This window comes from Dendrobates tinctorius, unplaced genomic scaffold, assembly GCF_039654945.1.
Source record: "Dendrobates tinctorius isolate UK_male_01 unplaced genomic scaffold, ASM3965494v1 ptg000098l, whole genome shotgun sequence".
Classification (NCBI taxonomy): Eukaryota; Metazoa; Chordata; class Amphibia; order Anura; family Dendrobatidae; genus Dendrobates; species Dendrobates tinctorius.
The window spans coordinates 940887-953434 of NW_027361766.1; the positions used below are offsets into that span (position 1 = coordinate 940887).

Here is a 12548-nt window from a genome sequence, read left to right on the forward strand (position 1 = left end):
TTTTGCCTAATGTATCAGAATAAATTGTCCTCCAAAGAAGGGCTGATTTTGCGGAGCCGTAAAATGCTTCCACTCATTGTGTGCCTAACCTTCCCTCTCAAACAGGCTCTTTTAACACACTTCACTTTGTAAGTGCCACATGGCAAAAATACATTGCAGTTTGCTGTAAAGCCATGTGTGTTTTTTTGACCATGCAGCATGCTATGGTAGGTATACCGGCAACTTGAAACTGCATAATTTGCGGGAATTTCGGTTGGTTTGACCTTTGTATTTACCATCTTTATTTTTTTGGTTTACGCAAACTACGGTGATGGCATATAAAATTCTTCCTCTTCCCAACTCCTTCATGCAGTCTTTCCTCTCTCTTCTCTTTGCACATGAGCTGAAGATATCTGAATGCATTCATATTCTGTTAACCTTTGTACAACCTCTCTAATGCAATAATTAAAACCAATCTGAGTGAGTTAGAGCCTCCTGAAAGGGAACAAGAATGCATTAATTAGGCCCCTTTTTGTGGCTCAGGAAGGGCATAAGGACAATGACAGGCAGACTATGCAGTTCAGGGTCATCAGATGTTCACAAGCAGGAGGGTCCTGCTGATTAACAGGGCTCCAATCACTGATGCTTAACCAAGCATGAACCAGGAAACATTCCTACAGAGACGTGGATGTTGTCTTCTCCCCACACAGTCAGCTAAGCATAACGAAACCTGGGAGAAATGAGATTTTACTCAACAAAAGTAAAATGTTCACAAATATGTTAGTGAACTTTAAAGTTGCTTATAAGGCTGCTTTCACATGTCTAATTCTCATCCGTTGGTAACAGATCCAGTATATAAGGCTCTTAGTAACTTGCTGTTTACCTTCGAAACCAGCTTGCTCGCTGGTCCTGATCGCTGGAGGGGCTGTCTGTGTGACAGCGCACCAGTGATCAGCCTAATGATGTCCCAGCGATCCCATCCATGATGGATCACTGGGACATCGTTATGTGTAACAGGGCCTTAAAGGGGCTTTTACACATAGCGATATCGCTATAACGTCACCGATTTTGTGACGTTATAGCAATATCGCTATGTGTGATACCTCCGACCGGCTCCCCCGCTGTCCATCGCTGATCACGCGAGAATGTCCGGCTCCATTTCCGAGCGACTCGTGGAGGCGGGCGGGAGGACGTCAGGATCGCTGTGTGTGAAAAGTGAGTATCGTGCGCTGCGTCGCTGCTGCATCGCTGTGAGGTCTGCCTGTGTGGCAGCTCACTAGCAATCATTTAGCGATGCACCAGCGATCCTGACCGGGTCGGATCGCTGGTCGGATCGCTGGTGCATCGTTAAATGTAAAAGGGCCTTTAGTTTCAACAGTTGTTGTTTGCCGACTGAGAAAAAAGAGAGGAGATTAAAGGAGGATGCAAAATGTAAATGTGTTAATTATCTAATTTTCATTTGTAGATAAATGTAATTTATTTCCTAAAACAACCCACTGAATCACTAGTAGTCAGTCCTTCCCTGTTCAGAAATGGCTTGAGTAACTGTTAATGTGAAAATGCCTCCCCTAAGCAGAAATTATATCCTCTCAATTGGTCTTCTGTACAGCAAGCATAAAATTGGCCAAATATTAGTGGGAAGCACAACAGAAGCCAGAGCTTAGTCATTAGTTTTCTGTTGGGGTCGACACATATAGCGCTTTTTTACTTTCTACAGTTCTACATTTATGTAATTGTAACTCTCCTTGTTGCCTGTAGTAATGGTCTACTGATTTATTGTTGCCAGTTTTCTTTTCTACAGGCCGTTATCTCTTAGACTTTGGGCTCGTTCTTTTTACATTAGTCTTCTAATGTTCTATTGCTAGTGTATCGTAATGTTTAGAAAAAAAAAATTGTCATTTGGTGAAACAATATTGTTAATGTTGTATAACACAATCTGCTTGTTTTAGGGACCTGCGGAACAATGAAATCTCCTGGGCTATTGAGGATTCCACAGAAGCGTTTGCTGGACTTTCCAAACTACATACTCTGTAAGTAACAACTACCCCATAAATCAGTTAGGGTTGTGGATAACATCTTTAATGTAACCAATCAAGTTTTAATTCCTTAAGCATCTTCTGCTGGAGTTATGGCCAAGCATCCCTAATGCGATACTAAAAAAGAAAAGTCATGGAATTATGGAAATAATCAAGCTATGTACACACGCACGAGTATATTGAACACTAATTGTATTTCTAAAGGTGCTCTTGAAATTCTTACCAGATGTCTACAACAACCCATCCATAATATGTAATTAGAATGACACAGGAAAAAAGTATTGAACACTGCTAATGAAATGTATTTAATACTTTGTACAAAAGTCTTTGTTGGTGATGACCGCTTCAAGATGCCTCCTCTATGGAGAAACTAGTCGCATGCATTGCTCAGGTGTAATTTTCAGCCAATTCTTCCATACAAACACTCTTCACAGCCTGAAGATTCTGTAGGCTCCTTCTATGAACTTTTGAGTTTCTCTAGTCACCTTCCACAACAGCAGTATCAGAGGATGTCTCCCCTATTGGGGGACAGGAAACAGAGGTTAAATACCTCACATTCCTACAACCACCAGTGTCTTTCGTGTCCCCTACGGGGCATGAAGAGGTCTCCTGATGGTGCTGCCCTGGCCGGCGATCTGGAGCACCCAAGACTACTTACTGCCGGGCAGCTAAGGTCAGGGGCTCCGCTCTCCTCCTCCGTGTGCTGCTCCCGTCTACATGTGACTCGGGACCTTTCCGGCCCCTCCTGCGCCTCCTCGGGGGGGGGGGGGGGGGGGGGGGTAAAGCTGGGCGGTGATGTGCGGCCGAGGTCCTTTTGCAGCTCCCCGTCTTCTCATGCCGGTGGAACTGGATGCCGTGCGTACCGGAAGTGACGTCAGGACGGACTTCCAGTTCACTTCCTGTGCGTTCCACGGTGGAACGCACGCACTCCCAGCATGTGTTGGGATGGCTCCGGATCTGCTGCCATGTCGGGGTGTTTGCTTCGGGGTCCCCCCCGTCGACCTGGGGGAGGAAGAGCACAAGTCTGTAACACTGGGACCTTGGTTATTTAATCCTGGTTGGGGGATGCCTCCAGGTAAGGCCCATTTGTATGTGTCTCTGTGTGACCACTGACAGACTGACCATGGACTGCGACAAAACCTCCCTTTCTGCTTCTGCAGAGCCGGGCGTCTACCCTCTTACTGTAAGTAGTGGATGAAGGTCCCTTACTTTCTGGGAATGTCCTAATGGGAGACTCAGTCCACCTTTCTCTCTCTTTTTAGGGAGACAGGGTCCCTGCCCCTTAGAAGAATAAAGTACCCAGCCGCAAGTGTGGTGTATGTGTTACCAAGCTTCCCTCAGCATATTAGAAGCTTGGCCAGCCCTGCACTGACGATGTGTTGCGTGCTGAACAGCCATCCCTGTTGGACAGCATTAAAGCCGTCATTAAACAGGAGGTTCAGTCCTCTGACCTCCTTTTCCCAGGCACCAGTACCACATCCCCCTCCTCCTAAGAAAAGGAAAATGGCATTTGTGAAGTCTGATTCTGACTCTACCTCTCGTTCGGAGGATGCTTGGGAGAATGAGGGTTCCACTTCCACCCCAAAGTTCGATAATAAAAAATATTATTTTTCCTTTGAGGATATGGAGGAATTGATTAGTATGGTGAGAAGCACCATGGGGGTTGAGGATGAGGAAGTGAAGCAGTCGGTACAGGACGAGATGTTTGGGGGGCTGAAACCTAGAAAACACAAGTGTTTCCCCATACGTGAAAACATCCAGAGCTGCCGCCTTCATGAATGGGACCTCCCTGAGGAAGGGCTTAGCGTCCCATCAGATTTAAAAAATTGTTTTCCCCTGGACAGAAATTGCTCTCTATGGGAGACTCCCAAAGTTGATGTACAGGTATCCAGGGTGGCAAAAAGTCGCTCCCTGTTTTGAAGACTCATCTCAGCTCAAAGATCCCATGGCTCGATAGATTGAGAGCTTGCTAAGGAAATCCTGGGATACCTCCACTAATCTACTTAAAGCAAACGGGGCTTCCACCTGTGTCGCCAGATCTCTATTTCGCTGGCTCCGTACATTAGATCACCTTACTCGGGAAACTTCTAGGGAGGAGATTCTTGACTCTCTTCCCCTCCTTCAGAAAGCAACAGGGTTCCTTGCCGATGCTTCGGCGGAATCTGTACGTGTAGCAACTAAGTCCGCAGTCCTCTCCTACTCAGCTAGTAGGGCTTTGTGGCTGAAATTATGGAGTGGTGACGTTACCTCTAAGGCTAAGCTTTGCGCCATTCCCTTTCAGGGACACTACATTTTCGGTCCGGCTCTCGATGAGATTTTGGCGAAAGCTACAGACAAAAAGCGCTCCCTGAACAGAAAAACGCTAGGAAACGTTTTTTTCATCCCTCCCAAGATCAGTCTTCCCAGAGGGGAATATAAAGGGAAGGGCAAATCAGACAGATGGTATATTGTTGTGGTTTTTTTTTTTTTACATTGTAGTTTCATTAAAGGAGATCCAGGGGTTTGGTAGAATTAGGCGAGATCGTAAGTATGGTTTAATTGAGATTATTAATGGACTCTGTGTCATTCTTTCAATTAAAGGACTCTTTCTGAGTCTTTGTTTACTTACAATGTGACTTTGGGATTAGTAATGGGGGTGTCTTATTGACGTGTCTCAAATACTAACCTCGGGGCTTGATGTCACCTCACAATACAAAGGTAACATCAACCCCCCACAACTATAACCCCACTTGCTATCGCTACAGGGCAAGTGGGAAAAGCCGGGGAAAGCGCCATAATTGGCACATCTAATGTGCTTTCTCTGGGTAGCTACAGGCTGCTATTTTTAGACTGGGGGGGGGGGGCTGTCTGCTTTAGCAAGGTTGGTCGTCAAAACTGGGGGGGACCCGCTCTATTCTTTATAACTAGCCTTGCTGAAGCTGACATCTGAGAGGGTTGCAGCCCCCAGCTGTGAGTTTTGCCTGGCTGTTGAGCAAAAATACAGGGGAACCCACGCAGTTTTTTATTTTTATTTTTTTTTTTATATTTACAGTGCAGCAGCGGCAGATGAAAACTCCCATCAGCCGCTCCTGTTCTCACTAATTAGCAGCAGCAGGTGTCTGATGATGGGATCAGTTGACACCAGTGATCGGAGGTAAAGTTTATACCTCCGTATACAGCGGAGCGTGGGAGCCACGGCTCTCTGACCGGCTGGGATGATTACACCGCCAATCAGAAGCGGTGATTGCCGCGCTGTCAAACACATGAAAGCTTGGCAAACACTTCAAGTGAATGGGGTCCGGGTACTGTTCTGGTACTCGAACTTTTTGTAACTGTTTGGACGAACCCGCTTGACCTGAACATCCAGGTGTTCGCCCATCTCTTATCTCAATTTCTAGTATGAATGCAACGTGCAGAAACACACACTTAAATGACTTGTATGCTATTGCGGTTAATCACCCCTTCACCCCTGGTCCATTTCTTGCTCCCCTTACTCTAAAAGCCATAACTTTTTTATATTTAAATCAGTATACCTGTATGAGCGCTTGTTTTCTGTGGGATGAGTTGTACTTTTAAATGGCACCATTGATGTTATCATATAGTGTACTGGAAAACGGGAGGGAAAATTCCAAGTAAAAGGGCAATTCCACAATTGTGTTTTTTATTTTTTATTAATCTTGTTCACTGTATGGTAAAACTGACCTGGCAATCTGATTCTCCAGGTAAGTATGAGTATGCAGATACCAAACATAGTGTATTTTTGTTGGTGTTTTTTAAGTGGTGAGAAAAAAATTCGGAAATTTGTAAGAAGAAAAACGTTTCCTTTTTTTGCTATATCCCAAGACCCGACCGTAACAGTTTTCATTTTTTGGGATATGCGGCCGTGTGAATGCTTAACTTTTGTGCTCTGAGCTGACGTTTTTACTCATACAATTTTAGGGTAAATATGATGTTTTGATTGCCTCTTATTGCAATTTTGTGGTGGCAAAAAACCCATAACTTTGGCTTTTTTTTTTTTTTCGGTACGCCAATAATTAATTTTATACGAACGCAGCGATACCATCAGCACTGCCATGTATAGCCAAAATCCCAATCTCATATGAACCCTAGGCAGGAGGATAGTAGTGAACAAAAAGGCAGGTGGTCTTTGAGGACTACAGATACGACAGAAAGTCCATATAATTAAAATTATATAAATCTTTATTTGACAAGTATGCAAAAAACGGTGACAGTGAGTACAACCACTAGGCACTGGAGTGCCATAAAAACAATACCAGGACGTCTGACCCCATACTAATGAATAATGTCCCCATGCATGTGGTCAGTGACCATCAAATAACCACAATGGTACCCATTATAACACCCATATCCACTGGCCATAATGTCTCAACTAGTACTGCCATTTATATATAGTGCCTGATAAATGGTCATGCATAATGAGTCAAAGTAAGGACAATAGTACCTGTAGGGGTCCTATGCAGGGGCGTGGGGGTGAACGCGTCCACCCGACGCGTGTTTCGGAGCGAGTCCTTTGTCAGGGGCGAGGTAATGTGTGAAGCTGCAGGGTTTACATATTCGCAGAACTGAAAGTGGTGGGGACCGCGGACCGGATGTGACGCAGGTGTCGCCAGGCAACCTGAGACGTCGGCGTCAGGCAGGGCGTTACAGGCACTGAGCGCCATGGTAACCGCAGCTGCTGGAAGACGCCGAGAGCCGCCAAATGGAGTGGGACTAAGCATATAAAAATATACAGTATAGTACCAGAGCCAACAATATCGTGTACAAGATTAGAATAATCAATCATATCATGCTTCATCCCAAATACCCCAAATGTTAGATGGATCCCATTTATACCATATAGATTCCCCCACCAAGTTAGGATATATTTATATATAGCGATATACATATGTATAGACAACAATATAAATATACATGTATATCCAAAAACATAGACATATGCACAGAAATAAAATCAATTAAAAACAATTATGGCACATGTGCCCATGGTGTAAGGATGACACAGCGCAGGCGCCTGCATTCAAAACAGGAAGAGGCAGCGACGAACAGGGTCATCATGATGGACAGATGGTGGATGGCGCCGAGGCACCGGACAGGCATGATGGACGGATGGTAGGCGGCTGATACAGGGGGGGGACACACCATACCTATGGGACACATTACAGGTATGAGGAGCTATTTATAAAAGTCAATATTTCAGCGTTACTAGCGGTCAGAAAAAGAAGAGCCACCTTCACAGAATGCAGCCTTAGTGCTGCTGAATGCGGCTCTTTAACTGAAAAACGCCCTGTGGGGTGACAGGTTCCCTTTAAACTGCACCACCAGTGTGACAGTAGGGGTTTTAGGGTTAAAGGTATTGACATGATTGACGTAGGGGTACGGGGTGGGAAGTTCTCCCTACGACTGGTCCAACTTGACACGTTGGATTTGGACGCTTGATACCGTCCATCCTAAAAGCCTCAACAAAAATTTAAGTTTCGTACCTTTTTTGTGATCGCTATACTGTTGTCACCCTTACACCATGGGCACATGTGCCATAGTTGTTTTTAATTGATTTTAATTTTCCTTTTATGTACTTTTTAGGTCTTCAACTTTCTGCATCTTTTCTATCACTCTGCATTTTTTGCCAGGATCGGGAGATTGTGGGCTCTTCGGCTGAAGGGCCTCGCTTTGTGAAACATCTTCTTTGCACCGTTTTGTATAGGGAGATGTGGGATCGTCCGGTCTTACTATGTTTTTGTATCATATGTCTATTTCTGTGCATATGTCTGTTTTTGGATGTATATTTATATGGTTGTCTATACATATGTATATTGTTATATATAAATATATCCTAACTTGGTGGGGGAATCTATATGGTATAAATGATGGGATCCATCTAACATATTTGGGGTGAAGCATGATATGATTGATTATTCTAATCTTGTACACGATATTGTTGGCTCTGGTACTATACTGTATATTTTTATATGCTTAGTCCCACTCCATTTGGTTTATAATGTCTCACTAGGGACCTAATTTATAATCCCTTCTTTTTAATCAATTCCCACTCTGATAGGTACAATATATTTATCCATTTCTCTATGATATTTTATTATGCCATGACTGGATTTTTCACCCTTGTATATCTCCATATATGATGCTTAATTAAGGTAATTACTGATTGTTCAATCTATGTAGACATTTTCTGTTCCATTGTACAGTAATTTTCACATTGGGCTAACAGCCTTCTGTCTGCGCCCTGTCGCATGTGCGCCTGGCGGCTCTCGGCGCCTTCCAGTAGCTGCGGTTACCATGGCGCTCAGTGCCTGTACTGCCCTGCTTGACGCCGGCGTCTCAGGTTGTCCGGTGACGCCTGGGTCCCATCCAGTCCGCGGTCCCCACCACTTTCGGTTCGGCGAATATGTAAACACCCTGCAGCTTCACACATTACCTCGCCCCTGACGAAGGACTCGCTCTGAAACGCGTGTCGGGTGGACGCGCTGACCCTCACGCCCCTGTATAGGACCCCTACAGGTACTATTGTCTCTACTTTGGCTCATGCATGACCATTTATCAGGCACTATATATGACAGCACTAGTTGAGACATTATGGCCAGTGGATATGGGTGCTATACTTTATAATGGGTACCATTGTGGTTATTTGATGGTCACTGACCCACATGTATGGGGACATTATTCATTAGTATGGGGTCAGACGTCCTGGTGTTGTTTTTATGGCACTCCAGTGCCTAGTGGTTATACTCACTGTCACCGTTTTCTTTGTATACTTGTCAAATAAAGATTTATATATTTTAATAATATATATGGACTTTCTGTCGTATCTGTGGTCCTCATAGACCACCCCCCTTTTTGTTTGCAGAGTTTTATGCGACTAGTTTACATTTTGTCCTCTATTGGCAGCAATTATTTTTTCTATTGTGAATTTTATTTCTATTGACATTTGGTCAGCATTGGTGCTGTCTGTCATTGGCTTGTTTTCTTAGGAGGATAGTAGTGACAGACACGGGACCTTCTGCTTTCATGACAATCCATCAGCGCCCAACAATCACGTCATGGGAGAGTGAAACAACGTGAGTCCCTGTTGGCGCGCTTGTTAAATACTGCTGTCGGATTGAGAGCAGAAGTTAACAACCATGGGCGGAGAACCTCTCCACCCACTCCTGTTAGAGGCACATGACGGCTGATTAAATTAGCAGTCATGTGCGGGGAAAGATGCAGTCTTAAGCAGAGCCCATGTCAGTGAAAGGGACACGAAATATTATGTAAGTTTTTGATGAATGCCTGATAGCGTAGAAACTAATTGATTTTTTTTCTTCTTTTTCCTCAGTGTTTTGCAAGGAAACAAGATAAAATCCATCACAAAAAAAGCCTTTTCTGGTTTGGATTCGCTGCAGCAGCTGTAAGTATATGGAGTGGCCTAGTGTCTAGCTGAAAATGTCTGATATGCTATTTAGTTGAAAACAATGGATGTTGTTTTGATGAGCTGAGCACTGATCGCATAATCTATTGTATAAGTGCTGTGAATCTATGGGTTGAAGTAGCCCTTGAATAAAGAGTCTTCTGACGCATATTCTCGGTTTCATATTGTATTGGCACAGCCTGACGCATATTCTCGGTTTCATATTGTATTGGCACAGCTCTCCAAGGGTTAAGAATGGTCTTTTTTGCCAATATTTCTCTCCCTTAAAGGGAACTTGTCAGGTTCCCCATGGCCTCCAATGCAGCAGCATTCAGCTCCTGAACTTCCGGACATGCGCAGTGCATGCCTCTGAAGACTGGAAGCGTACACCTGAATTAAAATATGGACTGCTCATGCATGAACTTGCGGTCATGCACAGTGCGTGCCTCTGAAGCAGGGAGGCGAGAAACCATTTTAAGAGATGCAGTGATGCTGCCGGAATGAGCAGCAGTTGTGCTCAAATTTGCATAAGCTGCCAATTAGGCAAGGTCCTGCAAATTGTTGTCACATCCACAGGGACATGATAACATGAAAAGAGGGGCATACTAGTCTCGGGCTACTAACGCCTCATCAACTAGTCAAAGCCCTCATCATAGGAAATGCGGAGATTCTAAATGCTTTTTTAAAGCATTTATTTAACTGAAAAAACGTATTTTTCAGACAATAAGAAGCACCGGACTATAAAATGCACAAAGGTTTTAGAGGAAATTTAAAAAAATTGAAGCAAAAAATGTGGTCAGTTCTGTACTAATGTTCCCTATCCTGTTATATATAGCTCCCCCATCCTGGTATGCATGGCCCCCTCATCCCCATCCTGGTATGCATGGCCCTGGGACTAAGGGCATGTGGAGCAGTGAATAGTCATTGATCTTTAATAGCGGCACAGTGTTAGCCACAACCGCCGGATCCTGCAGCGGCCGGGCAATCACGTGTCTGCAGCGGCCGGGCAATCACGTGTGCCTGTTACTAAAGGGGATGAACATTCACTGCTCTCTACACCCATGGGAGTGGAGAGCAGTGAATATTCATTCTCTTTAATAGGGGGCACATTTGATCGCCCAGCAGCTGCAGGAAGCTGGTGGCTGCTTCTGTGCCTGCTATGAAAGATCAATATTTACTGCTGTCCACACCCATGGGAGTGGAGAGCAGTGAATATTCCTTTTTATCAGCGGGCGCAGGAGTTAGCCACAGCAGCCGCCTGCTGTGACCCACTCGGCCACCCCTCCCCATCCACAGCCAGAGCAGGTACATCTTGACTCTTAAGACACACTCCTCATTTTCCTCCACATTTTTTTGAGGAAAGGTGTGTTTTGTATTCGGAAAAACAGGGTATGTTTTATAGGGATAGTTAGGGAGGACGTTTAATCACACATAGCTATTTATATGCAAACATAGAGGTTTCAAACACAAGTCCAGCAATACCTTTACATGAACAGTCTTTTTTTCCATTACTGAGAAATCAGCGTTTGAACTGAAATGAGACAAAAGAGTTATTTGTAGATCTGAAGCCTGTCATGTCTAATATTAGTAGTAATTGGGCACATTTTGTGAAAAATATAAATATCCACATTGATAAGTTTTCAGCGTTCGTAGAAATAAATGGACCATGTTATCATGCCATTTTTTTGGAAGTATAGGCAATTCCTGGACTGTGTACTAAATACATTCTGTAGTTTTGTTCATAACTTGAATATGTATTTAAGTCAGAATAGGGCTGAAAGAAAAAGAAACTTAAAATCTCCTAACACCGCTCAGGCTGCCTCACTGCTTGCAATGCATTCCTCTTCCTTCATCGCATGCCACATCGCCGCCGCCTTTACTATAGGCCAGGACTGCTGGCCACGTCCAGACTGGAACTCGCTGTGCGCCATAAGGTTGCGATGACAATACAACCTTATGACGCGCTATGAGCTCTGCCTTGGACATGGCCATAAAGCCTGGTTTATAGTGAAGAGGCCAGAGATACTGAACGCGAAGGTGGAAAGAGGAGAACCGGAGAATTCAGTGATGAATATTTAAAATTTTTTCTTCTAAACATCTGATGTGTGTAAGTAAGTTTGTAAGCTGCCTGTATGTAGTAGGTTGGCATTAAATTTGGCAACTAAAGCAGAGTTCTCTTACTATTTGCTAAGGGTAACATTTTTCTAGCAATCATAACAGAAAGCAGATGGAAATATTTTTTTTTTTTTTCTTTTACAAGCAAGGAATTACCAATGTAGTTTTTATCTAGTATATTAGACCCCAGGATATTCACAGGGATCAATAAATGAAAGGATTAATAAGGTCTGACATATGAAATCACTATAAAATACTCTGGGGTCACCTTCATTAACAGCCTTTCACTCGGTCTTGTCTAGATCCTTTGGATCAAAGCCATACAGAGAGAGGTCACGTATGTTCCATCCAGATGTCACCTTGTCAAAGACTAGATTCTGATGTTTGACGGCAAGTCTGTATACTGGACCTTCTGTAATGCCAAGGCTATCTGGTGACTAAAATAAGATTCTCACCGTACAAGCCTCTTAATATGTGAATGTTGTCCTCGGGCTCTGTTGTCTCTATGTGATGGCAGTAGCTTGGTAGCAGAGGCCACTTTTTCATTTACTTGTGAAGTGCTGCTGTATCTGACTGTAATAGTCTTGCATGCCGTTCTGTTCCAATGCTGCATAATTAATGGCAGCAGCTTCATTTAATAAACACCGATATGGATTTTCTATTTGACATTTCTTCATTTCTCTTCACAGTGACTTGAGCAATAATGGGGTTATGTCTTTACAAGATGATGCCTTTGCTCATATTAAACTCCAGGAGTTGTAAGTATTACAAATCCTAGTGCTCGATATTTGCATGCAGCGCACAGACTCGGTCTAAAGTTTCACAAACTGATACTAGGCAAGACATTTTATTTTCTCTTGTAAGTAAAATCTGCGCTTGCTCCAGGGAACAATTTGACCTGCCGTTATGTTTCTGAACATTTTATACCAGGCTTTACAGGCACGATTATCTGAAACACTGCTCTGTTGGAGTTCTGATGATCATTGACTTGTTCTACCCTTGATGATTGTGACAAAATA

The 12548-nt window shown here is 43.8% G+C and overlaps 1 protein-coding gene across 2 annotated transcripts in view; it reads left to right on the plus strand.

Moving 5' to 3' along the window:
- LRIG2 (leucine rich repeats and immunoglobulin like domains 2) overlaps window positions 1-12548 on the plus strand; it is a 123682-nt gene that overhangs the window by 62210 nt on the left and 48924 nt on the right. For both annotated transcript variants that reach the window (XM_073587053.1, XM_073587052.1), the window contains exons 9-11: window positions 1929-2009; window positions 9343-9414; window positions 12219-12287. In XM_073587053.1, the coding sequence (XP_073443154.1) occupies window positions 1929-2009; window positions 9343-9414; window positions 12219-12287 (222 nt within the window). The remainder of the gene's footprint in view (window positions 1-1928; window positions 2010-9342; window positions 9415-12218; window positions 12288-12548) is intronic.